Below are 27,475 nucleotides of genomic sequence, written 5' to 3'. Positions count from 1 at the left end.
ACAGTAGAACACTCGCCTAGCATGTGCAGGGCACTGGGTTCAATCCTCAGCACCACATAAAAATAAATAAAATAAAGGTATTGTGTCCAACTATAACTAAATAAAAAAGGGTGGGGTTGGGGATATAGCTCACTTATAGAGCAGTGCCCCCAGTTTGTTCCCAGTACCACCAAAAAAAAAAAAAAATTAGGGACATACTTTATAGTTTACATGAAAAAGAAAATAAACTATGTGGAAATCAGATTCCAAAGAAGCCACATTTTATTATTACAGAGAGAAAACAAAATCCTTTCCTCATAAGGAAAAGTTCTGTTCCCCTTCTTCAGAGTGCTAGAGATGGATGTGCCTCTTCCAGAGTTCCCAGCTTTCCGATCTACCGATACTTCCCATGTCGGTTAAAGTGCTTATAGAGATAGCTGATACGTTTGTTAAGGTTGTGCAAGTCATCAAAGAACATTCTATTTCCAACCATTTTTTTCTTCCGGATACAACGCTGCAATTCGTTCCCCTTCCAGCCTCGAAGCCATATGGGGCCCTTGATTAGTTGTTTGGGGTGCTTTTCAAAGTTCCCTGTGTAATGTGAAAGAACATATTAGTACCAAGACAATAGAACCAGGCCTAGACCAGCTAAGCCTTCAACCCAAAGTTGCATCTTCTTGAGCAGCACCTTTAAAAAAGACACATTATGGTACAGCATCAAGAGCACAGACTTTGGAGTCAGAATGCTTGGGGTTCAAATTTTTTTACTAGCTTTAAAAAAATTACTTAACCTTGCAGTTCCTCAGTTTTCTCACCTGTAAAACGGAAAAATTATGAAGATTAAGTGTATTAATTCATGTAGGGCACTCAGAAAAGCATGAAAACAGTCATACGATGATTCTCTACACAGGTGAAAAAGACAGTAGTTACTGTGTAGCAGCCCTTCTGAAATTCGTAACACGTAAAGCATCGAGTCTTACCCAGGATCCCGATGTTGTCATATACTCCGAACAAGGCCCTCTTCTCGTTCCACCGATCAACCACTTTGGGAGGCGGGAGGGTGAGCCTTATACGGATGGTCAATCGCGGAACACCTTAAGATGGGGAAGAAAAGGAATGAATCTGAGCTGCCTATTAAAAAGCAGTTCTCCAAGCACCTTTCTACATTAGCTACTTACCCATAGAGAAGCTTCTGCATGCGTAGGGCATCCAGCCCCACAAGCTTCTACCTGCCCAAGAGAGAACCCCTGCCATTACTCTAGACTGTCTCTCAACAGCATACCAAAAAAGTCCCAGTATGAGGGCCAGACGTGACCTCAAAAGAGATGGCACCGTCTCCACTGGCCTCACACAGATACCAAGCAGGAGGCGGCCATCTTGGCCCTTACCCAGGCAGCTTTGGGCGCAGTCCCCGCCTCTCCCAATCACACAAGCCCCACCCTCCGAGTTCGGGCCGACAGATGCCTGGACAACCCACCCAGCCTAGTACTTCCGGCCTATCCACCGGAAATTTTGGAGCGCTACAGCCAAGGGAGGTTACGGTTCGCTCTGTAGAGCTTCCGAAAATTGAAATTGCAAGAAAATTCACCCATTCCTGTTTCTTTCAGCGTCCTTCAACTGTGAAGGAGATGAAGGATCAGAACCTGGAACCCAGAGCTTTGGGACTATTAAAAGACCGAGCCCTTTTCTCTGTGCATCATAACAGTCTTGGGCTGTAGCTGTATACTACCCTCATTTTACAGAAGGAGAAATTTGAGGCTCAGTGACTTGCTGGACATTACATAGCGGAGGAATGGCAGAAACTTGAATTAGAGCCCAAGGCTGCTAACTCGCAACTCGGATTTGCCTCTCATCCTGGGGGTGACTGAGTGGGTCACTATTCCAAAGGCTGTATCACTGTCCATCAAGGAATGCGACATCTCTGGCAGGCGCTCCTAGAGCCTCCTCCCAACAACCGAGCGGAAGGGGACCGTATACAGCAGGAAGAAGCCTCACCGCGCGCAGGGCGTGGAACCTGGGTCTAAGCCCATCCCCTCTGTGGATGGTGCAGACACGCGCTCAGGGAACTGCTTTGTGATTGGCCGCCGCTCCAGTGAGCGTCGTGATTGGCCCCCTTGCAGCCGTTGGTATTTGAACTCGATCTTGGCTGCTTTGCCCGCGCGGCGCGGGGCTCAAAGGCGGGTCTTTGTCTCAGCCTGCTGTGGATTGGTCGGGTTCTCCGCCAACTTGAAAATTGACTTTCTGATTGGTGCGTTTTCTGTACTCGTGTTTTCTTCCTGCGATTTCAACTCAACTACCCGAATCCGAGGAGTCGCGTGTAAGGTTCACAGGTGAGATGTGGAATTATGTGGGGTTGAGAAAATCAGCTACAGGGCGCGGTATAACGCAGTGTTTAACAGTATGCAATAGGCAGGGAGATACAGTAGACATATCCTTGGGGTGCGATGTGGTGGAAACTGTGACAGATCCAGTCTGTGTGTAGTTTGTGCAAATCGCATAACCTTAATTTCCCAATCTGTACAGTAAATTGTATTATCATGCCCTCTGTGGGATTGCCATTAGGAGAGTAAAATCGTATATGATTTATTCGGATAGTCTAACAAAACCTGATATAAATAAAAATGTTACTGCAGATTCTTACATTCTGAAGCCTCTAACCCATGGTAGGCCACTGTTTTAGTCTCTGATGGACATTGTCTTATACTTAAGGAACTTTGCACATCAAAATGGAAGTATAATGCTCACTTTATGCATTAGTATGCCACTTTGCAATTCCTTAAACACTTCTATAGCCTTTGGTTTATTTCCTCCTCAGAGCAACCTTGAGATGTAATCAGAAATTAGTAACCTCCGGTTTACAGATGGGATTAAGTGAGGTGACCAAGTGTTAGAGTCGTGATAAGAATTAGATTCTAGTTCAGGGTTGATCTTACACCCTAATGTTATAAGCTGGTTGTAAAACTAAAGAATATTTTATGTTGGAGATGGGGAAATAACTGAAACAAATGAAAAGACAGGTCTTAGCCCCTGATGTTTTTGCTGTTTGGTTTCTAGCCTTGTTAGCCAGTGGAAGAATATGTCTCCCCAACTGTATGAGTTCCATCTGCCTTTATCTCCTGAGGAGCTGTTGAAAAGTGGAGGTGTGAATCACTATGTTGTGCAAGAGGTACTGCCCATCAGAAATTTGCCATCCCAGCTTAGAGGTAAGACTTCACAGCTGTCATTGTACCCAGCAATTCATAACAATCATCCCATGCCTGCTTAGGCAGCACATATACTAAAATTGGACCTATACAAAGAAGACTGGCCCTTGCATAAGGATGACATGCAAATTTGTGAAGCATTCCATATTTCAAAACAAAAACTATTTCATGAGTAATTACATGTACTGAGCTCTATCCCCAGCCCCTTTTATTTTTTATTTGGAGCTAGGGTCTCACTCACTTGCTTAGAGCCTACTAAGTTGCTGAGGCTGGCTTCAAACTTGGAATCCTCCTGCCTCAGCCTCCCAAGTCACTGAGATTACAGGAGTATGACATAGTGCCCAGCTACAGTAAACTATTTTTTTTAATATAAGTAGGAATACATTCTAAAATAACAAAAGTATAGTAAACACATAAACCAGTAGCATAGTCATTTATTATCAAGTATTATATATAATTGTATTTGATGTATTTTACGTGTACTGTACATGTGCAGTACAATAAGCTTGTTCACACCAACATAACCACAAACATTTGAATAATGCCTTGGGTAACAATATTACAGTGACTACAGCACCACTAGGGGACTTATAGGACCACCATGATATATATATGTTGTCTGTCATTGACTGAAATGTTGTATGCTGATTATATGTATGGTGTAGTTGCCTATAGAAACCTATAAATGACCAAAAATAACTTGTGTTTTGCCAAGAAGACCCCATAACGTCACTGTACCTCTTGAAATTGCTTTATGTCAGGTTGCTTCAGAGAGGTACATTGAATAAAGACTTTGGAGCCAGACTGCCCAGATTTGAAGCTGACCTTGGGCAAGTTACTTAATTTTCTCTATGCCTCTGCTTCCTCATCTATAAAGATAGAGATAATAATCTGCTTCCTTTATTGTCTGCTAAACAGAAAGGATAGGTTAATGCAGCAGCTTGATAATATGACAACCATGATTCAAATGCCAAGCGGAGATAGGCTAGAATCATTCTGAATTACCTGAAGATCTTGAAACACATATTTTCAGATTGAATAGCTCTCAGTAGGCCTTTTTATCCTGCATTTCTAGTAAGCTCCCAGATCATGATGCTAATGCTGCTGAATTAAAGACCACATTTTTAAAATATATTTTTATTAGTCGATGATGAAATTTTTTATTTTATTTATTTATCTGTATGTGGTGCTGAGAATCAAACCCAGTGCCTTACATATGTTAGGCAAGCGCTCTACCACTGAGCCACAATCCCAGCCCAACACCACATTTTGAGGATCAAGACCCTAGCACAACCTATACCATTTCTCATCTGACCGTTTTTTCCAGCTTATTCCATTCCACCTATATTGGCATTTTCCAATTTCTGGGCTTTCGAATTAGTTTTTCTCTGCTTGGAATGTCCTTCCTAAGGGTCTGCATAAATCATCTCCTTAATTCCTTAAGGTCTCTGCTCAAATGTCCTTTATCAGCCGGGCGTAGTGGTGCACACCTATAATCCCAGCGGCTCTGGAGGCTAAGGCAAGAGGGTCATAAGTTCAAAGCCAGCAACTCAGTGAGACCCTGTCTCTAAATAAAATACAAAATAGAGCCGGAAATGTGGCTCAGTGGTTGAGTGCCCCTGAGTTCAATCCCCAGTACCCCCCCCAAAAAAAAAAAAAAAGTCATCTATCACCAAGCCTTCTGTAATCATTTAATATAAATTATCTGCCTGTACTCTGGCATACCCTATGTCATTTTATGTTTTCTCCTTCGTCCTTATAACTATTTGACATATTCCAAATTTTCTTATTTATTACTTATTGAGATTCCTTGAGAGAAAGAACTCTTGTTATTTTGTCTAGTTGTTTATTGTTATAACCCTAACTGCTTAACAATGCCTGACAAATAACATATCAGTTAATACTTGCTCAATTAATTAAATGATTTGATCTTTGGTGTTTATAATAGAAGTCATGTTTAGATTCTAAACACCAAAATCATAATAGACATACAATTTTTCTAAAATGGACTCTCAGCTGGGTGTGGTGGTACATACCTATAGTGCCAGGTACCTGGGAGATTGAGGTGGGAGGAATACCCGTATGTTTCATGAGTTTGAGACCAGCTTAGGAAACATAATGATACCTCTTCTTAAAAAGGCCGGGGGGGGGGGGTGGGCACTGAAGATATAGCTCAGTTTGTAGAGTGCTTGCCTTGTATGCATAAAGCCCTAGGTTCAATCTCCAGCAACACATTAAAAAAAAAAAAGAAGAAGAAATTCTTAGCTAGTGATAAGAGTATTTGTGTAGTATATGTAAGGCCCTGGGTTCAATTGTGAGCCCTACAAAAGTCATGCTAAAATAACCCTTAAAAAGAATGACCATTCATTTAAAAATATATACATATACATGCACTATAATAATTCAAGAATAATTTGCTATAGTGTACAGCTGTATATACCCACACAATATAAATAGAATGGTCTATCTATGGACACTGTTGATGTTAACTACCCATCAGTCATTCTCCACACTCCACTTTGTTCCTTGTTGGTTAAATGATAATTTTCCAGATTTAGAGAGGCTCCTAGATAGTAATCTTGATTGGTTTTACCAATCTTGAGTAATTTTGTTTCCATCACTAGTAATTAGAAAAACAAGCACATGATACAATTTTGACTAAGTCTGTTGGGAAGCTTCTGATAAAGTTTTTAAAAGAATAAAAAGTATAAGACAGAAAAAAAATTATTCTACTTCTGGACATCAGATCAAGGGAGAGATGCTAATAAAGATATAGATTTGGGCTGGGGATGTGGCTCAAGCGGTAGCGTGCTCGCCTGGCATGCATGCGGCCCGGGTTCGATCCTCAGCACCAATACAAACAAAGATGTTGTGTCCGCCGATAACTAAAAATAAATTTTAAAATTCTCTCTCTCTCTCTCTCTCTCTCTCTTTAAAAAAAAAAGATATAGATTTGGGGTTGGGGTTGTGGCTCAGTGGTAGAGTGCTCACCTAGCATGTATGAGGCCCTGGGTTCTATCCTCAGCACCACATAAAAATAAATAAAATAAAGATTATTGTGTCCAAATACGACTAAAAATAAATATTTAAATATATATATATATATGTATATAGAGTAAGATTGTATATATAGATATATAGATATATAGATAGATTTGTATGTATAGGCCAGGCATAGTGGTGCATTCCTGTAATCCCACTGGCTCAGGAAGCTGAAGCAGGAGGATTGTGAGTTCAAAGCCAGGCTCAGCAGAAGCAAGGCGCTAAGCAATTCAGTGAGACCCTGTCTCTAAATAAAATATAAAATAGGGCTAGGGACCTGGCTCAGTGTTTGAGTGCCCCCGAGTTCAATCCCTGGTACCCCAGCAAAAAAAATAAATTTATGTACATATACAATCACATTGCATTTAATCATGAGATTGAGGTAAGTGTAGATGGTGAAGAGAAGCAATTTTGTCATTGAACATCATTGAATATACTTACACATACAAAGATGGCTGCTATATCACTAGGTGATATAATCTTATGGGACCACTGTCATATATGCAGTCCATGGTTGACTGAAACATCATTATTTGGTACATGTCAAATGCTTATTAAATTGTAAAGGGGAATATAACTTTACAGGGAAGAAATGTGGCAAATGATACCAAGTGATCAAATATCACCAGTAATAAGAGATTGCTATCATGTTCCTTTTCTTTTTTGTGGTGCTTGGGGATTGACCTCAGGGGCTTATGCATTGTAGACAAGCACTTGACCACTAAGTCTTTTCCCTAGTCTGCCATCAGGTATCTTTTGATAAAACAGACGAGAAGGACCCAGACCTTCCTTTTGTGGTTGACTTGCCAAAAATGTATAACTTCAGTATAATCATGAGGAAACATCAAGCAAAATAACTGGGCAACACCTTTTTAAAAAAAGTCAAGATCATGAAAGAGGAAAATTGGGAAAGACTAAGGAGACATGTCAACTAAAGGCATTGTGGATAGAATTTACCAAAGAGGCCTCTCCCCTCCACATTGATAAATTTCTTTCATCTTTATAGTATTTCAGTCTGCTTTTCGAGCTCAAGGGCCCCTTGCTATGCTGGAGCACTTCGATACTATCTACAGCATTTTACAGTAAGTAAAATTCCCTGCTAGTACTTTAAAAAGAACTGGTAACTATTTGCCCTAATTTTGCATGTTCATTCTGAAATTCCAAATTGTAGGTTCACTGATAAATGGTTCTGGATGCTGATATCTCTACTAATAAGCATCTCTGCCTAGCTCACCATCATATTTATTATAGTTGAGCAATTTCATGTTTTTTTTCAAGCATTAGATTCCTTAGGTTAGCTCTGATCTGTTAGAATGGCTCTGCAGGTTCTCACCTCCACACTTTCTTTCCCTCATAGTCACTTTCGAAGTATAGATCCTGGCCTCAAAGAAGATACTCTGGAATTCCTGATAAAAGGTGTTTATGGGTCAGGGGGTAGGGGATGGAAGGTTTGTTGTTATTTGTGTGTTTATTATTTCCTATATTTTATCAGCCACATGATGATATCAAGGCTGTTGTGATTCAGTTGGTTTGGCTAAGCCCGGGAACCTTTGACCTATTATGGTCTGTAATCTTGGTGGGTGATACAGAGTTATGTGCATTCACTGTAAGGGCAGACCAACAAGAACTTTCTCCTACTTTTGAACCACCTCTTTTTAATAGGGGTGATTCTTCCAGTTGCCAGAGAGAAATTGTGGTAACTGGAGTGAGGGTAGAAACAGGGCATGTTTGAGATATCAGGGTCAGGGGTTTCAAAGGACTTAGCTATGTTTTGACCACTGAGAGATGAAACACAGATCTTTGGTAATCTGATGGCTGCAGTGATGGGTATTTTGAAGTTGGGATAGATGAAGAAAGTGAATGAAACCAACTCCCATATTCTGCCTCTCACAGTGGTAAACCACCACTCCCAGGAGCTTCCAGCCATCCTGGATGATGCAACTTTGAGTGTATCAGATAGAAGCGCCCATTTAAATGTGCTCAAAATGAACTGCTATGCTTTGATACGCCTTTTGGAATCCTTTGAGACCATGGCCAGCCAGACAAGTCTTATGGATCTGGATCAATGTGGGAAGGTAATTTGGACTCTCTGTCTTACTTAAAATGGGAGAAGGGGAACTTGATGGGAAAGAAGGGAATCCTATGATTCTGCAAATGCCTTCTGTCCTTCTGTATATTTAAGAAGAAGTACTCAAAAGTGCCATAATGTCTTTCCTGATAAGTAGTTCTTCTACACTTTGCTTCTATATTACCTTCTACCTTGTCTTTATACTGGATGGTTTAGGTAGACAAACTGGCAGATCTTGACCATATTTGTTTCTTTTAGGGTAAGAAAGCCCGAACCAAAGCAGCTCATGGCTTTGACTGGGAAGAAGAAAGACAACCAATTCTTCAGCTTTTAACACAGCTACTCCAATTGGACATTCGTCACCTATGGAACCACTCAATAATTGAAGAGGAATTTGTCAGGTGGGTAGTTTTTGGCTATCAATAATACCAAGCTGTGAGGAATAGGATTCTACTGTTCCTTTGAAATACTTCATTTCATACTTCCATTCTATCTGTAATACATAAAAATATAATCATAATATGGAGTTGTTAAGAAGGAGATAATAGGGCTGGGGATATAGCTCAGTTTGTAGAGTGCTTGCCTGGCATGCACAAGGCCATGGGTTCAATCCCCAGCACCACACACACAAAAAAATAATAAAATAAGAAGAAGAAGAAGAAGAAGGAGATAATAAATTTTAGAAGTGATGTGAATTTCTCTAATGCCCATTGCCAGCATTATTATAATAGACACTGGAAACAAAGTTTTTGCCCTTTTGGAATTTATATTATAGACTAGAAGACAATTAACACATATAGTATTTCTATGGTTTATTATTATGGAGCAAAATAGAGGCATTTTAAATCAGCTGTTCAAACAAGACCTTTTTGCTTGGCACGGTAGTGCATGCCTATAATCCCAGTAGCTCAGGAGGCTAAGGCAGGAGGAACATGAGTTCAAAGCCAGCCTCAGCAACTTAGCAAAGCCCTAAGCAACTTATCAAGACCCTGTCTCAAAAATAAGTAAATAAATAAATAAAACAAGATCTGGGGATGTGACTTAGTGGTTAAGAGCTCCTGGGTTCACTCTCTGGGTTAAAAAAAAAAAAAATGGCTCTTTGAGGTAATGACATTTGAGCAAAGAGCCAGAAGACATGAATGAGAGCAATGAGAATATCTGGAGGAATAACAAGGGCAAGAAAAAGGAACAGTAAGTACTGAGACCCTGAGGAGGGAATGCATCCAGTATGTGTGAGTAATAGCAAGAAGGCCTGAAAGACAGCAGCTGAGAGAAGGTGGAAGAGGTAGGCTGTGACACAGTGAGAAGCCAAACTACAGATCCTTATAGGCTATCATGATGACTTTGAACTTTCTCAGAGTGCGATGCTACCAGTCTCAAGTAGGGCAGTGAGGTGATCTGACTCACATTTTTTCACAGTCATCCTGGTTGTTGGATTGAAACAGACCATAGAGGAAAAGGGGGGAATTAAGAAATCATTTATGAGTCACCCAAGCAGGATCATGGAGTTTCATTGGAGATGAAAAGAACTGGTTGGATTCTGTACTTTTTTCTTAAGGTAGAGCTTACAGGATTTACTTACAGATTGGGCATGAGGTATAAGGGGAAGGGTACAGCCAAAGATAACTCTCCCAGAGTCTTTGCCTGAGCATATGGAAGAATAGGGTTGCTGGTTAACTGGTGTAAAAAAGGCTTGTTTTGGAGAGGAAATCAGAAGTTCTGTTTGTAATATATAAAGTTTAAGGTGCTTATTAGACATGTTAGTAAAGTTGTCACATTCAGCTATTATACAAATCTGGAGTTCAATACAGAGGTCTGAGCTAAAGGTACACATTTGGGAAAATAGTGGTATTTAAATCCTTGAAACTAAGTGAGGTCACTAAATCAATAAGTGTAACAAAAAAGAGCAGAAATCCAAGGACTCCTTAGGGCACTTCCAATGCTTAAGGACATAATCCAGTTATGCTTACCATTAAGAGGGTGAAATGAAGAGAAACCAAAGAAATAGAGAAAGGAAACTGTCCCAGAAGCCAAATGAAATATATGTTCCATGGAAAAAGTAAGTGATCACTGTATCAAGTGTAAGGTAAAGGAAGGTTTGTTTTGATAAGGATTGAATTGACCATTATATTTGACAGTGAGAAGTCATCGGTGACTTTGTCCTATCTCTTATGTGTATATCTTTTTTCCATGGTAACTGGTTGAAAGTCACTAATCTTGGAAGAAAGAATACCTATTTGGAATTAAAAAAAGCAAATCAAATTGGTATGGAAGGTGACAGAAAGAAAGAAAAAAAAAAACCAACCCTAGAAGTCCTTAACTTTGGGGGCAATAGGGATAAAATGAATGAGGCAGGGCCCTCAATATGTTTGACTCCAGAAGCTGATCTCATCATTTCCATCTCTTCCTTTCTTAGTTTGGTTACTGGCTGTTGCTACCGCCTTTTAGAGAATCCCACCATTAGTCATCAAAAGAACCGTCCCACCCGGGAAGCCATAACACAACTGCTTGGAGTAGCCTTGACACGTTATAACCATATGCTCAGTAAGTTCTCCTCCATTTTGCCCTAACTTTGTCATTTTGCCCATAATTTCTCATGATTGGTACTTCCACAGGTGCCACTGTGAAGATTATACAGATGCTGCAGCATTTTGAACACCTGGCACCTGTACTAGTGGCAGCTGTGAGTCTGTGGGCAACTGATTATGGAATGAAGAGCATAGTGGGAGAGATTGTAAGGTGATTCTTTCTTCTCAAAAGTTTCTAATTCTTTTTTTCTTTTGGGAGGGGATAAAGAAAGGGGAAATATATTCTCTGGGCAACAAAAGATTCTTTCAGGTATTAGATACTAGTCTTATCTTCCCTCACTGGGAACTGAGTAATTGAGCAATCTAGCCTTGGCTGTTTTTTCCTTGTATAGAGAGATTGGACAGAAGTGTCCCCAGGAGCTAAGTCGGGACCCTTTAGGGGCAAAGGGCTTTGCAGCCTTCCTGACAGAACTTGCAGAACGGGTCCCAGCTATTCTGATGTCCAGCATGTGCATTTTGCTAGACCATCTGGATGGAGAGGTATGTGGTCCACTGGAGATCTCTGAGATTTTTTCTAGGGGTTTTAAGTCTATTGTTAAAAGTACTTCTCTTCCCCCCTCCCCTTCTTTTTCTTTTCTTTAAACGTGGTTCTGAGGGTTTAAACCCAAGGCTTTTCACATGTTAAGCATTTACTCTGTGACTGAGCTACACCCCCAGCCCAAAATATTGTTTCTTGACTGGTATGGTCCACGGCTTAAGTCTAATGAGAATGACTCAGATTTAATTCTGAGACCCATTCCTCAGGATGAAGGCACTTCTTACCTTTTGGCTTGATTTGCTTTCTTTAAAAAAATGAGCTTTTTCAAATAAACCCATATTTCTTACATCTCTCTCTCATCCTTGGATGCTAATCTGGCTGCTTCCCAAACTGTTGTTGGGCGTGACTAGGTGAATGTCAAGGACAAATATAATCCAGTTATCATCAAATTTACTTTAATTTCTTGTAAAAGATTCTATCTTGGCCATGTGTGGTGATGCACACTTGTAATTGTAATCCTAGCTACTTGGGAGGATGATGCAGCAGGATTACAAATTTGAGGCCAACCTGGGCAATTTAGCAAGACCTTGTCTCAAAATAAAAAAGGGCTAGAGATATAGTTCAGTGGTAGAGTGCCCCTGGGTTTAATCCCCAGTACTGGGTATAAGAGAGGAGAGGAATCTATTCTGTTGCTCATGGCCTGGCAAAATTCCCAAACCCTATTTTTACCAGATTCTATAATAGACTTGCTTGACACCAGAGCTGATTTCTGCTTTCCTGGGTCTTTCTGTCAATAAAATGTGAGATGGAGGGAAGAGGGTGATTATTTGTTAAGAATCAAAGGCTTTGAGACCTCAGATGAAAGACAGTAACAAATGCTTTTCAAATGTGTGTAGGTGGGTGGATACCATTTCACATTTAAATGTTAAATGTTCAACTAGGTTGAGCATCCCTAATCCAAAATCTGAATTACTCTAAAATTTGAAACTTTTTGAGCACCAACATGATACAGCAAGTAGGAAATTTCACTTATTTTCATGTACACAGTTATTTGAAATATTGTATAAGATTACCTTCAGTGTGTGTGTGTAGGTATATCTGAAACACAGATGAATTTCATGTTTAGACTTGGGTTCCATCCCAAGTTACCTCATTATGAATATCAGATAGTTTAAAAAAAAAATCTGAAACACTTCTGCCCAACCATTTCAGATAAGAGATATTTAAGCTTATATCACCATGCTTCCCTGGGTGAGCCTTATGGGACAAAAATTGGTTTTGTCTCTTGTTTATTGTATTTCTACATTCTCCTCTGAGCAAACAAGTCCCCTTTGGGATTTAGCTTTTCCCCATAACTTTAGGAGTGAACACCTAGGCAGTTGACCAGAAAAATCACAGCTCAGCACAAATAATCTTAACTTTGACTAAAGTCCTTGCTTCCCCTTTGTGCCTGGATGGGCCCACAAGTTTAGAGAGGGTGGAATTACTATGGAAATACAGAGGGCCATACCAGCTTTATTTCTCCCTCCTAGAATTACATGATGCGCAATGCTGTGCTAGCAGCCATGGCAGAAATGATACTGCAGGTTCTGAATGGTGATCAACTGGAAAAAGCAGGCCGAGAAACCAGAGATCAGTTTTTGGATACCTTGCAAGCCCATGGCCATGATGTCAACTCTTTTGTCCGGAGCCGTGTTTTACAGCTCTTCACTCGAATTGTTCAGCAGAAAGTAAGCAATCTTCTATGTGATAAATACATATGGTATTCCTCTATAGATAGGCCAAAGTAAAGATGAATATCTGCCTCAAAGAAGGGTCTAGAATTTGGAATTTTATTACCAGTAATAAAATTCTTTCTCTACTAAGGACAAGGATGTCTGACTCTAGTTAAGACCGTAATGTGTCTTACTCACCACAGAGAAGACTGCTTACATATTTTATATCCCATGGGAAGTTTTCTTGAGAATTAGTGGATAGCTTAAGTTAGAGTATACTTTAAGATCATCTTGTCCGGGCACAGTGGCACACACCTGTAATCCCAACAGCTTGGGAGGCTAAAGCAGGAGGATTGCAAGTTCAAAGCCAGCCTCAGCAACGGTGAGGCACTAAGGAACTCAGTGAGACCCTCTCTCTAAATAAAATACAAAATAGGGCTGGGGATGTGGCTCAGTGGTTGAGTACCCCTGAGTTCAATCCCCAGTACCCCAAAAAAGATCAGAATTGATGATGTGGGATGTGAGCTGATCCTTCTCTTCTCACCCACCTAGGCCCTTCCTCTGACACGTTTCCAGGCAGTGGTGGTCTTAGCAGTGGGACGTCTGGCAGACAAGTCAGTGCTAGTATGTAAAAATGCCATCCAGCTGCTGGCCAGCTTTTTAGCCAATAATCCCTTTTCCTGCAAGGTAAGTAGACTTGGTCCATTTAAAAGAGAAGGAATGAAATGGAAACAAGGACAAAATTATGTCACTTAGTGACTTGATACTCCCTTTACCTTGATAGCTTAGTGATACTGACCTTGCTGGACCACTACAGAAGGAGATGCAGAAATTACAAGAGATGAGAGCCCAGAGGCAAACTGCTACTGCTTGTGAGTAATTACTGTGTGAAGAAGAGTTCTCACCCCATCCAGCCTTCTTCTGTGGTCAGAAACTCCCTTGAAAGAGACTAAGTGAAATTCTCATTCAGCTGCAGCAGTAGACCCAGAGGAGGAGTGGGAAGCCATGCTGCCAGAATTGAAGTCTACCCTTCAGCAGCTTCTAAAGCTTCCCCAGGAAAAGGAAGAGATTCCTAAGCAAATTGCTCATACAGAGACCACAGAAGGGGTGAAAGGACGCATCTATCAACTACTTGCCAAAGCTAGTTACAAGTATGTTAAAGAATGAGATTTCCAATGATCTGTTTGGGTTTAAAGTTAATCTCAAAAAAAATTAAACAAATCCTCATCAATTTGAAGAATGTCTATAAGTACAATTTTAATTATATAATCTTATATAAATTGCTTAACTCGGTTTTGTTATCTCTAGAATAAGAAATTGAGTAGATAATATGATATCTAATGACTTTCTTTTTTTATTAATATCATTGTGTTTTAAAGTATTTTTTTAGTTGTAGATGAACACAATACCTTTATTTTATTTTTTATGTGGTGCTGAGGATCGAACCCAGTGCCTAATGTGTGCTAGGCAAGCACTCGACTGCTGAGCTACAACCTCAGCCCTCTAATGACTTTCTAATTCCAAATATCAAATTTGCTTAAAATTATTTTAGTAATTAACCTAGTCTGAATCTTTTAGAGAAAAGATTTCTCCCAGTGTTTTGGTGATTCTAGAACTTCAGAGCAGCTTAGAAATAAAAGCCCTTATAACTGCCAATATGTATTCTTAAATTTCCACTGCATATTGATTATCTAATTCTTTCTTAATTAGGCTGTTCAAAAAAAGAGGGTGACTAGTTTGCCCTCTAACATCTCTATCTCTATTTTACAGAAGCATAAGTAAAAGCTGTAGTTTTATAACTGCTTCTGTCATCCTCTAAGTACTCTAGTATTTTCTCCTATCAGAAGGTTTCTTCTCATGTTGCTAATGTTACCCCCCACACCCTTCAGAAATCCTTAGCAGGAGATGCTGGGTCAAATTCCTAATTGACATTTTAGCCTAACAACCAGCAATTTTTCCTCTCTGCTTTTTATATAGTCTGCTTTAAATTTTTTTTAAATATATTTTTTAGTTGTAGATAGACAACAATACCTTTATTTTATTTATTTTTATGTGGTACTGAGGATTGAACCCAGTGCCTCACCCAAGCGCTGTACCAGCTACAACCCCAGCCCTGTCCTTTTTTTTTTTTTTTTTTTTTTTAAGGTTCCAGTGATTGAACTCAGGGGCTCTCAACCACTGAGCCACATCCCCAGCCCTATTTTTTGTATTTTATTTATAGACAGGATCTCACTGAATTGCTTAGTGCCTCGCTTTTGCTGAGGCTGGCTTTGAACTCGCAATCCTCCTGCCTCAGCCTCTCAAGCCACTGGAATTATAGGCATGACCAAGCCTGGCTTGCCCATGATATTTTAAGTAGCTGATATCCTCAGATTGTCTACCCATTTTACAAATATAGAAATAGAGCTGGGGTTGTAGCTCAGTAGAGTGCTTGCCTAGCACGTGCAAGGCTCTGGGTTTGATCCCCAGCACCACATATAAAAATAAATAAATAAAGATAATGTGTCAAACTACAACTAAAAAATAAATATTAAAAAAAAATACAGAAATAGAGATCGGTTAGGTGACTTTTGATCATCACCCACAGCTAGTAAATAGCAAAGTGAGTCTAACTCTTCAGAGTACGAATCCAGAGTTGTTTTTCTTCCAGTTACAAATTTAAACATATATTAGAACAAAACTTTTTTTTTTCTCCTGGTGGATTGAACTCAAGGGTGATTAACCACTGAGCCACATCCCCAGCCATTTTAATTTTTTATTTATTTATCTTTTTTGAGACAGGGTATCACTAGGTTCTTACAGCCTTGCTAAGTTGCTGAGGCTGGCTTTGAACCTGTGATCCTTCTGCCTCAGCTTCCTGAGCAGCTGGGATTACAGGTGTTGGTCACCACTGCTGGCTAGAACAAAAATTTTTTAAATGGCTTTTTTTTTAAATCCCTGGGTAGGGCATAAATTAAATTACTTTTTTAAAAACCTTTTTTTTTTCTAGCAGAAATCTAATTTTTAAAAAATTAGGCAAGGGCTAATAATGTTGCTCAGTGGTGGAACATGTGCTTAATCTGAGATGTATTCCTTTTCTTTGGGTACTAGGCCCGGGGGCTTGATGGAAACATGAGGTAGGCTTCCTTACAAAAGACCATAGCAACACTCTTTTGGGTGATGAACTGGTAACGGGTTTGTGTTCTTTCAGGCAGGCCATCATTCTTGCTCAAGAAGCCATAGGCCACTTCCAGGAGTCTGAACTCTTCAGTTATGCAGACCCAGAGGAGTCAGAGGAAACCAGGTTTCTAAATCTCTTAGGAGTTATCTTCAAAGGTTATCCTTTTTCTTCTTCATTCAACAAACAAACAATCCAACTAGTATGCATTGAGCATTTACTTTATGACAGATACTGTCCTGGCTAACAGAATCTGGTGCCTAAAAGAGGCTAGAGGGGAGTTGGCAAGGCTTCTGCTCTGGAATGGGAATAGCCTTGTTGCAGGGTGACTATCCAGGAATCTTCTTTTGAGAAATGAACCACCAAAATATCTTAGGGTTTTTTAAAATTGTTGTTTTGTTTTTTAAAAAAAAAATTTATTTTAGCTGTAGATAGACAAAAATACCTTTATTTAACTTATTTATTTATATATGGTGCTGAAGATCGAACTTGGTATCTCACACATGCTAGGCAAGTGCTCCACCACTAAGCTATAGCCCCAGCCCCATAGAATAGGTTTTATTTATTTATTTTAAATAGTTGAGACAAGTTATTTATTTTATTCTTTTTTGGGGGGTGGTATACCAGGGTTTGAACTCAGGGGCACTCAGCCACTGATCCATATTCCCAGTCCTATTAGAAAGAGGGTCTCACTGAGTTGCTTAGCACCTCACAATTGCTGAGGCTGGCTTTGAACTCATAATCCTCCTGTCTCAGCCTCCCAAACCACTGGGATTACAGGCGTATACCACTGCGCCCAGCTTAGAATAGGTTTTAATTTCATACCTTCACATTGTGGGGAAAAAAATCCAGGGATGGTGATAGCTGTTGGATTCCCCATATTCCCTTAAAAACTGTCCTGTACTTCTCTAACTTCTAGGCCCAGTAGCTTCCACAAAGAACAATTCTCAGGGGTCTGATAAGAATGTGGTTCTAGGACAGACTAACTGTAAAGACTCCAGTGTATCAGAACCTATGAGATCTGAGCAGAATGATGAGTTGGTGAAGCAGGAGATGCTGGTGCAATATCTGCAGGATGCTTACAGCTTTTCCAGGAAGATTACAGAGGCCATTGGCATCATCAGCAAGATGATGTATGAAAACACAACTACAGGTAGGCCAGGGTCTCATACAGAAAGGACTGCCTCTTCGAATTGGAAAACTTGTCCCATCTATATTTTATTGAATTCTCCCTGCTCCTTTAAATGACAACTGTTCTTTCCTTCCATTTGCTTTGTACAGCTTATATATCTTAATATATAGAGAATTTTGTGATAAAGCATTATAAGAGAAGTTGACATTCTCCAGGAAAATGAGGATGTTACTATGTTAAGAAGAGTTTTTTCTGTATATTGGAGGAGTTTTGTCAAGTAGATGGGTGACATTTGTATCTGTCCTTTCAGTGGTACAGGAGATAATAGAATTCTTTGTGATGGTATTCCAATTTGGGGTACCCCAGGCCCTGTTTGGGGTACGCCGCATGCTGCCACTCATCTGGTCTAAGGAGCCTGGTGTCCGGGAAGCTGTACTTAATGCCTACCGCCAAATCTACCTCAAACCCAAAGGGGATTCTACCAGGTACATGGACTTCTTTTGTCTTTCTGAGGTTACCTTCTCACAGGATTTTTCTAGTCTGCTAAAGTTAGAGGGCCATCCTTCCCCCACAGGAGTTTCAAATCCATATGCAGATTTTTTTTTTTTTGCATGTTTAGTAGATTTATAATAGAGTTCAGGTAGAGCTGAATTTCCAGTGAAGCCTATCCTAAACAATTATTTGACAATATGATGGGAAAATCCTAATAACCTGTCTGCCAAGTTCAACTCACCAGTCTTTCAATGACACCAATCTCTGCTGTTCCCACAGAGCCAAGGCCCAGGCTTTGATTCAGAATCTCTCTTTGTTGCTAGTGGATGCCTCCATTGGGACCATTCAGTGTCTTGAGGAAATTGTAAGTCATCTTACTTTCTCTCGTTTTATTCATTCAACAAATATTAGCAGATATGTGTTCAGCAGTTTACTCGGCCCATAAAGAAGTATAAGATTATTAACTTTGACATTTCCAGCTGTAAAAGAAACAATAATCTAGTTGATAGTCAAAACACAAAACATTTTTAGAATAATGCAGCAAGTTGATAATTGTTATGATAAGTGGCAATGATTAAAATAGCAGGTAATGATTAAAATAGCAATAATAATAAAATAACAACACTTAAATGATATTTCATGCTCCACAACTCTGTAAGGAAGTTTTCTTTGTGTTTTAAAATGAGAAATCTGTGAGTCTTAGTAGAAGGTTAAGGAACTTGGCTAGTTACAGCTAGTGACAGGCTATGAGAACTCGAGAAAACATACTTAACTTCTGTGCTGTTCATGGATCCACATGGAACTTGGAAAAAATCAGTGCTGATGTATCACTTTAACAAGTGTAGTTTTGAAGGCATGAGGAATATGGAGTGGGAATGAGAGCTGTTTGTGGTAGAATGGTCAAGGGAAGCTGTGAAAAGGTAGTAGGACTTAAGTTAGGTCTTGAAAGAGAAGTAGAATATAAAGAGTTAGAGACTAGAGGGAAAGCATGTCAGATAGAAACCCAAGGAGACAAGCTGTGTTGTAGAATAAGGAATATTGTATTCTGGCTCAAAATTATCTAGAACAGAAGGTAAAATTGGGAATATAGTTTGAAACTAAATTGTGAAGGTCCTGAATACCTTTCAAAGTCTAGGATTTCATGTTAGGCAAGGACCCCAGCATTTTAATGAGGCAAGCCTCCTATGAAATATTTGCATTAGTGGATACAAACAGTGAAGGTAGTACTGACCTCTAGCTTCCACTGGGAGCAGCACTGCTGCCTGCTATATTTTTCTCTTCCCTGGGAGCTACCGTGGTGGTGGCAAGTGGCCTGAGATCTCCCAGCTGGTAAGTAGTCAGGAGCCTGTGTGGTAGGCAGAGTGCTGATTCAAAGTAATAAATAATAGAACTGTGACAGGAGGAGACGGATGTTTGGTGAGACTGACCCAGCAACCACATACAAGGTGGTTGGAGAGGGGTTAGGTACAGTACAGGAAGGTTACTGGAGGCTACTATAGGTATACAAGGGGTAAGACTCTGACCTGGAGGAATAGCTACAGAATTGGACATACCAGAAGACAAATATTAAAGGAAAGATAGGTAGGACTAATTCATAAAATTCGGTGACTGAAATTTTAAGTATGTGTAATTAAGAGAGAATTGGTACTATTGGCAAAATGAAGAGGCAGGAAAGAATGATAGCTTACATTTTATACAGGCTGAATTTGTGGCAATAGCAAGAAAACCTTCTAGAAATCTCTAGAATGTAGTCAGAACTATGGATCTACATGGAACTTGGAAAAAAATCAGTGCTGATGTATCACTTTAACAAGTGTAGTTTTGAAGGCATGAGTATAGAAAATTGATACAGAAGCACCTATTTTACATATTGAGTATCCTTCTTCCTTTTCCATTCCAAAATATTGGTTTTACCCACTTAAGGTTCTCAGTCTTGTCTTCAGAGAAGTGGGCCAAAGGGATTTGTTTTTTGGCCTGAGCCTTCTTTCTTCTCTCCTCAGCTCTGTGAGTTTGTGCAGAAGGATGAGTTGAAACCTGCAGTGATCCAACTGCTATGGGAGCGGGCCACTGAGAAGGTCCCCTGCTCTGCTCTGGAGCGCTGTTCCTCTGTCATTCTTCTTGGCATGATGGCACGGTGAGGCCCAGGTCTAGTAAGCAGTAGGGTGGGAGAGAAAAGAAAGGTTCTGAGAAGGTTCCTTCTCCTTTGGTAGTAGCAATCAGACCCAGCTGAGCTCTGCTGGGAGTTGGCTACCTAAATCCTTCTGTCTAGTAAAAATAGATTCACTAGAACCAGAGGGATCCAAGGGGTCAGCCCTGTGTCAGCCTCACTAGTTCCAAGGCTCTGGAAACCCCATGCTGGGTGCTGGTGCCTACCTATTGGCATTGTCCCCCAGAGTCTTGTCCAAGACTATCTTTAACTTTTATGGCTTCCTTCCCCTAGAGGAAAACCAGAAATTGTGGGAAGCAACTTAGACACGCTGGTGAGCATAGGGCTGGATGAGAAGTTCCCACAGGACTATAGGCTGGCCCAGCAGGTGTGCCTTACCATCGCGAACATTTCTGATAGGAGAAAGGTATGTGGAGTGGTTATGTCGAACTAAGGAAAGTAGAGATCCTCTTTTACATCCTCTACACACACTTGCACTCTGTTTTCCTTGTTTCCACAGCCTTCTCTGGGCAAACGTCACCCTCCCTTCCGACTGCCTCATGAACATAGGTTGTTTGAGCGACTTCAGGAGATGGTTACTAAAGGTGAGCTATCCAGAAGGGCTTTGGCAAAAGTGGGAACCTTTGTCTACAGTGAACAGCTTGTCCCTTCTCTGATTTAGGCTTTGCCCACCCAGACCCACTCTGGATCCCATTCAAAGAGGTAGCAGTAACCCTCATTTACCAACTGGCAGAGGGCCCTGAGGTGATCTGTGCCCAGATGTTGCAGGGCTGTGCAAAGCAGGCCCTAGAGAAGCTGGAGGAAAAGAGCACCAGTCAGGAGGATCCCAGTAAGTGCGCAGAGACTTGCTGGGCCTTGGGATGGGCAACCAGCTTCTGCTGTTTTCCCTACAGGTCCAAAAGCTACTGCTACCACCCCTTTCTACAACCTCTCAGTCCACAATGTCTCGTTTTTGTCCAAATTGAAGTTGAAACAATAAGTTTGATGGAATTTGACCATATCTTTCTCCCTGCCTTTTCCTCTCCCTTCCTTTAGAGGAAACTGTTCCAATGCTCCCCACTTTTCTATTGATGAACCTGCTGTCATTGGCTGGGGATGTGGCCCTGCAGCAGTTGGTACATTTGGAACAGGCCGTGAGTGGAGAGCTCTGTAGGCGCCGAGTTCTTCGGGAAGAACAGGAACACAAATCCAAAGACCCCAAGGAGAAGGTAAGCAGAGTACCTAGGTGATGGGTTCCTGTCCCCAGCATTTCCAGAGTTATTTCATGACCTTGGGTCAGAACATTTCCTTCTGGGGATCTCTGCTTCTCTATTAAGTGAAGATTCTCTGCCTCTTTGTTGCTAATAACCTGGGAAAGATTAGTGTAAACAAAGGTTGAACAGTCTGTCCATGCACACCAGGAAGGAAGAGTTGCCTACAGAGCTAGGCAACTCAGCATAAGATTTAGGCTCTACCTGAGGCAATGTTTGTTAGAACATCAAGACTGCCTTGGAACAGTCTGACCTTCTCTTTGACCTTGAACCATTGTTTGGCATGATCCATTTGTTTTCCATATACAATAACTACATCTTCTGTGAGAATTAATTAAGAAAAAGTATAGAAATCTGATTAAAGCTTAAAAACAAATTCAGAGGACCTAGTTTTTTTCCTTATTTAAGAATTCTTGGAGGGCTGGGGATGTGGCTCAAGCGGTAGCGTGCTCGCCTAGTGTGCGTGCGGCCCGGGTTCGATCCTCAGCACCACATACAAAAAAACGAAGATGTTGTGTCCGCCGAGACCTAAGAAAAATAAATGTTAAAAATTCTCTCTCTCTCTCTCTGTCCCTCTCACTCTCTCTCTTTAAAAAAAAAAAAAAAAAAAGAATTCTTGGAGCTGGGGTTGTGGCTCAGGTGGTAGAGTGCTCACTTAGCACCTGTGAGGCACTAGGTTGGATCCTCAGCACCACATAAAAATAAAATAAAGATATTGTATCCACCTAAAACTAAAAAATAAACAAACAAACAAAGAAATAGAATTTTTTCTCAGCCAGGCATGGTGGCGCATGCCTGTAATCCCAGTCACTTAGGAGGCTAAGGCAGGAGGATCGTGAATTCAAAGCCAGCCTTAGCAGCTTAGGCAGTAAACAACTCAGTGAGACCCAGTCTCTAAATAAAATACAAAAAATAGGGCTGGGGATGTGGTTCAGTGATTAAGTGTCCCTGTGTTCAATCCCCGGTACAAAAAAAGAAAAGCTTTATCTTTACACACACAAACATTTGGCAATTCTATGAATGGTTTTGTAGACATCACCTTTCCTCAGATCTGTTCATACAAAATGAAATGTTAACTATAATATGATGCCTTTGGTCACCCATGATCAGATCACCATGATCTTTCCCTTTAGAATTCAAGCTCTGAGACCACCATGGAGGAGGAGCTGGGATTGGTGGGTGCCACCGCTGATGATACAGAGGCAGAGTTAATCCGTAACATCTGTGAGATGGAACTGTTGGACGGTAAGAAAAATTGCTAGGTGATCTCCCCAGTTAAGATAACCCATCCCTTGCCAGGCACCATGGCACATGCCTGTAATCCTAGCAGCTCGGGAGGCTGAGACAAGAGGATCACAAGTTGAAAGCCAGCCTCAGCAACAGCAAGGCGCTAAGCAATTCAGTGAGACCCTGTCTTTAAATAAAATTCAAAATAAGGCTGGGGATGTGGCTCAATGGTTGAGTGCCCCTGAGTTCAATCCCCAGTATCAAAAAAAAAAAAATAAAAAAATAACCCATCCCAAACATAGAGTATTCTTCCAACAGGCAAACAGATCCTGGCTGCCTTTGTTCCACTTTTGCTTAAAGTCTGCAACAACCCTGGTCTCTATGGCAACCCAGACCTTTCTGCAGCTGCTTCACTTGCCCTTGGCAAGTTCTGCATGATCAGGTAGGCCCTGAGTTGATATTGCCTCAAAGAAGATGGAGATGAGATGGCTTCTCTGATGTTCTTCTCCTTGCCACTAGCGCTACTTTCTGTGACTCCCAGCTTCGTCTTCTGTTCACCATGCTAGAAAAGTCTTCACTCCCCATTGTCCGGTCTAACCTCATGATTGCTACTGGGGATCTGGCCATCCGCTTTCCCAACTTGGTGGATCCTTGGACACCTCATCTATATGCTCGGTAAGAAATCTCTCACCTTTGAGTAGTCCCTGCTTGTTCCTGGAGTCCGATATGCTAGTGTGAGAGTCACTAAGACTGTATTTCCCTAGTCTTTGACATTACCTTCTACTTGATACTTAACCTGTACAGGCCCCTGGCTAAGTGTGACTCTAAGGGAATTGAAGCTTCAATGCAATGCCTTGGCTACAAGTTTTGCCTTTTGCCTTAACTACAGTTTTCAATTGTAGACAGCATTCTAACTGCTTCTATCATGGCATTCTGAGGGTAATGGATCCCTGCTGAGAAGCTTTCCTACTGATTTTAGGGTATAACTCAGAGGTCTGGGTCCCAATGTCTTGAGATTTCATTCCTAGCCTCAGGGACCCAGCTCCACAAGTACGGAAGACAGCAGGCCTGGTGATGACACACTTGATCTTAAAGGACATGGTGAAAGTGAAGGGGCAGGTGAGCGAGATGGCTGTGCTACTCATTGACCGTGAGCCTCAGATTGCTGCCTTAGCCAAGAACTTCTTCAATGAGCTTTCTCACAAGGTAAGAAGTGGAGAGGCAACTTGGGGCTGCAGAGGGAGTATGTAGGTTACCTCATCCCTTTAGCACAATTCTTTCTCCTCTATAGGGCAACGCCATCTATAATCTCCTTCCAGATATCATCAGCCGCCTGTCAGACCCTGAGGGTGGAGTGGAGGAAGAGCCTTTCCACACCATCATGAAGTACTGTTCCATGGGCCTTGGAGCACATTTTTCACTAGCACATAGGCTTAGGAATGAATTAGACATACTTAAATTTGAATTCCATTTCAGTTTTATTCATTCATTCATTTGGCAGCACTTGAGGATGAACCCATGGTCTCACATCCCTGGCCAGCCCTCAGCTACTGAGCTACACCTCTACCCTAGACCTGCTGCTTTTTAGCTGTATGACCTTCAGCAATAATTTGACTTCTATTTTCTCCTCCAAAAATTTCTTATAGTTCTTGAGAATATTGAATAATCTACTATTCTTAACATTGTAGAAGGCACACATTAGTACTCACAAATGACAACTTTTCTTGTTAATTTCTATTCACAACAAAAATTCCTGGGGAGTGGGTTCTCTAATGTCTGGGAGAGGACAAGAGAAACAGTGAGGCAATTAGAGGGCCATGACCAAGAACATTCTTCTATTGAGCAAAGACAGAGAAGTCTGGTGCTAGGTGAGGGTCCAGCATAGGTCTTAGAGGATGAGGTTGGAAGTGCTCTTGGCTGATCCCACATCCTCACTTCCCCTTCTGCAGGCAACTTCTCTCCTACATCACCAAGGACAAGCAGACCGAGAGCTTGGTAGAGAAGCTATGTCAGCGGTTCCGCACAGCTCGGTACATTGCCTTTCCTGAAAGATCTTTGTGTTGACAACAACCACATGGGGGAAAGAACTACCAGTGATATACCTGGGACCAAGGGAGACCTATGAAGGATAACCTTTTGTGAGCCTATTGCTCACAAAGCCTTTCCCATCTGCAGAACTGAGCGACAGTACCGGGACCTGGCCTACTGCATGTCACAGCTTCCCATCACAGAGCGAGGCCTACGCAAGATGATGGACAATTTTGACTGCTTTGGAGATAAACTGTCAGATGAGTCCATCTTCGGAGCTCTTTTGTCCATTGTGGGCAAATTGCGGCGAGGGGCCAAGCCAGAGGGCAAGGTAAGCAGCACAGTTTAATAGGGGTTGCTCTCCCTAGGCAGTGTTCTGAGGCTCTTGTGCTCACACTATTATATGACTTATCCCCAGCTTCACTATAACTGTTACCAAGATGATTTGAGAATAGATTTTTTTAAATTTTTGTTTTATTTTTTTGAAACTAGGGATTGAATCCAAGGGCAATCTAGTACTGAGCTATATTCCCAATTATTTTTATTTTATTTTGACACACGGGCTTATTAATTTGCCCAGATTGGCCTCAAACTTGTGATCCTCCTGTCTCAGCCTCCCAAGTCATTGGGGTTAAGGATGTATTACCACAATAGGTTAAGATCCAATCTTTCTGTCTTCAATTCTTCTTTTTCTTTCTTTTCCTCTTTTTTAGAGTAGTTTTAAATTCAAAGCAAAACTGAACAGTGAGTCAGAGTTCCCATATACCCATCTCCACACATACAACCTTTCCCCATTCTCAATTTCCTGCACCAGAGTGGCACATTTGTTACAATCTATATTGACATAAATGAGTGACATGATTGAATTAGTGACCACATTAACAAATCATCACCCAAAGTTCATGGTTTAGATTAGCATTACTAAATATAATGACACGTGCCCACAATTACATTAGAATAGTTTGCCCTGAACATTTCCTGTGTTCTATCTATTCCCCCTCCTCCCTCCCAATTCCTAGCAAGCACTGATCTTTTTATGTCCTCCATGGTTTTGCCTTTTCTAGAATGTCAAAAAGTTGGAGTCAAATAGCATGTAGCCTTTTCAAATTGACTTCTTTAGCTTCGCAGTAAAAATTTGCCATTCTTCCACATCTTTCATCACTCTGTCTTTTCAATCATAGAATAACAATGTCTCCAGACTTGCTGTTTATCTCCTTTTGTCCTTGCCAGGCTATAATAGATGAATTTGAGCAGAAGCTTCGGGCCTATCACACCAGAGGATCAGATGGAATAGAGGAGCTTGAGATTGGCCAAGGAGGTAGCCAGAGAGCTCCATCAGCCAGGAAACACTCTTCTGGTATGGGACACAACCTCACAGTGGGAAGCCCACAAGCAGCAGTTACCTTTCTTTTAATCACATCTCCTTGTCTTTTAGTCCCTAGGAAGCAGCGCTTGGCCTCTGCCTCCTCGGACAGTGACTTTGTAACACCCAAGCCTCGGCGAACTACTCGCCAACTTCCAAAAACTCAGCAGCGCACTTCGAAAAAGAAACCCAAGGTTGTCTTTTCAAGCGATGAGTCCAGTGAGGAAGGTATGATGCCCCATCTTGGATGGCTACTTTTGATGGGATCCCTGTTGTAGGGCACAACTGGGTATAGATTCTCTTTGCCCCACTGCCCCATGATGTCTTCCTCTCTGCAGTTTGGATTTATCTCTACAGTGTGGTGTGGAGCTGTCATATTTGTTCTCTGAGATCTATTTTTCACCTTCTTTGTGATTCAGCTCTTTTTATTCCTCTAATCCTTTGAATAGAGCTTTCAGCAGAGATGACAGAAGATGAGACACCCAAGAAAACAACCCCCCTCCGCAGAGCATCCACTCTCAGGCACAGATCCTAAGAAGTCAAATTACCTGTTCTCATCCCTGCTGTGCAGGGTATCCTCTGGGATGATCTTGAATTCCAATTCTCTTATCTCTGTATAGTATTGTTTGCCTGTCACCTTGTTTTTTTTAAATACATAAAATTCAAGGCATTTCTCTAAGCTAGCCTGCCTGAATTGGGTTGACCAGCTTTCACTTTGCAATAGATGTTTGCCAGTCTCCTTGTTTTCTAATGAATAAATGCTTTTACATACTTTTTAGACATTTCTGTCCTAAACTTATCTTTGGGTCTTTTTTTTTTTTAAGTTGGACACAATACTTTTATTTTATTTATTTATTTTTATGTGGTGCTGAGGATCGATCCCAGGGCCTCACATGGGCTAGGCGAGCACTCTATACCGCTGAGCCACAACCCCAGCCCTTGTCTTTGTTTCATCTTTCACATTAACCCAGATTCAGGTAATCTGGTGCTGGTCTCCAAATCTCTGATGAGCTTCGTGCTCCCCTTCACCAGTTTCACCTGCACAAGTGACAAGATGGCCCCACTGTGGAGAATTATGCAGTTTCTAGGCTCTAAATTAGTGCTTCTCAGCATGGGGGGTGGGGAACAACAGACTTTTGATAATGCCTAGGGACTCTGTCACAGCCTGAGGGGAAATGCCAGCATCCAATGAGTAAAGACCAGGGATGTTGCAGCCCAAAAGACAGATTTATTTGACCTAAAATGTCAATAGTGCTCAGGCTGAGAAACCCTGCTCTAAAGGTTGATTTCCTCCATATTCCCTGCCCTGCCCCATTCCCATTCCCATCCCTGAAGACTAGCTACTGGCCTGGCCTGGTTGATCACGATCCCCTCCAGCTCTATAGAGACAAGGTGTGCCTACCAGGGGTTCCTTACTATGTTACCAGGTGTGCAGTAGGTCTAGCCCTTTAGGTGGAGGCCACACTATTCATTGTGTCCTTGAAGCCTGCCCATTCTTCTCTAGCTCCCCAAGTCTTATTTCTGCTGAGTCATCTGGAACCAGAGGCAGTGAGCCTGTTGTCATGACCACATTCCTGTCTTTGCTG

General features: G+C 41.3%; 2 protein-coding genes, 1 non-coding gene and 1 pseudogene across 3 annotated transcripts; 3 read left to right on the top strand and 1 right to left on the bottom strand.

The window, feature by feature from the left end:
- Window positions 1-238: 238 nt before the first annotated feature.
- Mrpl51 (mitochondrial ribosomal protein L51) lies at window positions 239-1,381 on the bottom strand. Its single transcript, XM_026403280.1, has 3 exons — window positions 1,158-1,381; window positions 960-1,073; window positions 239-570 (listed from the first exon to the last, which is right to left on the bottom strand). Exons 1-3 carry the CDS (start codon window positions 1,231-1,233, stop codon window positions 374-376), a joined length of 387 nt encoding a protein of 128 aa, XP_026259065.1. The 5' UTR covers window positions 1,234-1,381; the 3' UTR covers window positions 239-373.
- Window positions 1,382-1,489: 108 nt separating this feature from the next.
- Window positions 1,490-26,639, top strand: Ncapd2 (non-SMC condensin I complex subunit D2). Its single transcript, XM_026403299.1, has 32 exons — window positions 1,490-2,309; window positions 3,034-3,182; window positions 7,231-7,306; window positions 7,582-7,640; window positions 8,118-8,299; window positions 8,551-8,693; window positions 10,709-10,836; window positions 10,908-11,031; window positions 11,213-11,360; window positions 12,891-13,088; window positions 13,626-13,760; window positions 13,858-13,945; window positions 14,044-14,224; window positions 16,264-16,388; window positions 17,150-17,383; window positions 17,673-17,847; window positions 18,134-18,218; window positions 19,855-19,988; window positions 20,295-20,427; window positions 20,521-20,605; window positions 20,683-20,850; window positions 21,057-21,229; window positions 22,405-22,516; window positions 22,817-22,940; window positions 23,018-23,173; window positions 23,527-23,704; window positions 23,790-23,884; window positions 24,448-24,528; window positions 24,674-24,857; window positions 25,757-25,883; window positions 25,962-26,117; window positions 26,339-26,639. Exons 2-32 carry the CDS (start codon window positions 3,056-3,058, stop codon window positions 26,422-26,424), a joined length of 4,200 nt encoding a protein of 1,399 aa, XP_026259084.1. The 5' UTR covers window positions 1,490-2,309; window positions 3,034-3,055; the 3' UTR covers window positions 26,425-26,639.
- On the top strand, window positions 3,237-3,334 carry LOC113192999 (U6 spliceosomal RNA; annotated as a pseudogene).
- LOC113193000 (small nucleolar RNA U85) lies at window positions 7,716-8,041 on the top strand. Its single transcript, XR_003302089.1, has one exon. It is a non-coding gene; the product is annotated as a small nucleolar RNA U85 (small nucleolar RNA).
- Window positions 26,640-27,475: the final 836 nt, after the last annotated feature.

This window comes from Urocitellus parryii, chromosome 5 (genome assembly GCF_045843805.1).
Source record: "Urocitellus parryii isolate mUroPar1 chromosome 5, mUroPar1.hap1, whole genome shotgun sequence".
Lineage (NCBI taxonomy): Eukaryota > Metazoa > Chordata > Mammalia > Rodentia > Sciuridae > Urocitellus > Urocitellus parryii.
Note: the sequence above shows the minus strand (reverse complement) of the source record. Positions and strands in the feature narration are given on the sequence as shown.

Bases quoted from the DNA above. Each gene is read 5' to 3' on its own strand.
- Mrpl51 (XM_026403280.1), bottom strand. From the start codon at position 1,233: ATGGCAGGGGTTCTCTCTTGGGCAGGTAGAAGCTTGTGGGGCTGGATG. The intron at 1,074-1,157 runs GTAAGTAGCTAA...CCCCATCTTAAG, and splicing joins ATGCAGAAGCTTCTCTATGG to GTGTTCCGCGATTGACCATC. The intron at 571-959 runs GTAAGACTCGAT...CACATTACACAG, and splicing joins TGACAACATCGGGATCCTGG to GGAACTTTGAAAAGCACCCC.
- Ncapd2 (XM_026403299.1), top strand. From the start codon at position 3,056: ATGTCTCCCCAACTGTATGAGTTCCATCTGCCTTTATCTCCTGAGGAG. The intron at 7,307-7,581 runs GTAAGTAAAATT...TTTCCCTCATAG, and splicing joins ACTATCTACAGCATTTTACA to TCACTTTCGAAGTATAGATC. The intron at 13,761-13,857 runs GTAAGTAGACTT...TTACCTTGATAG, and splicing joins ATAATCCCTTTTCCTGCAAG to CTTAGTGATACTGACCTTGC.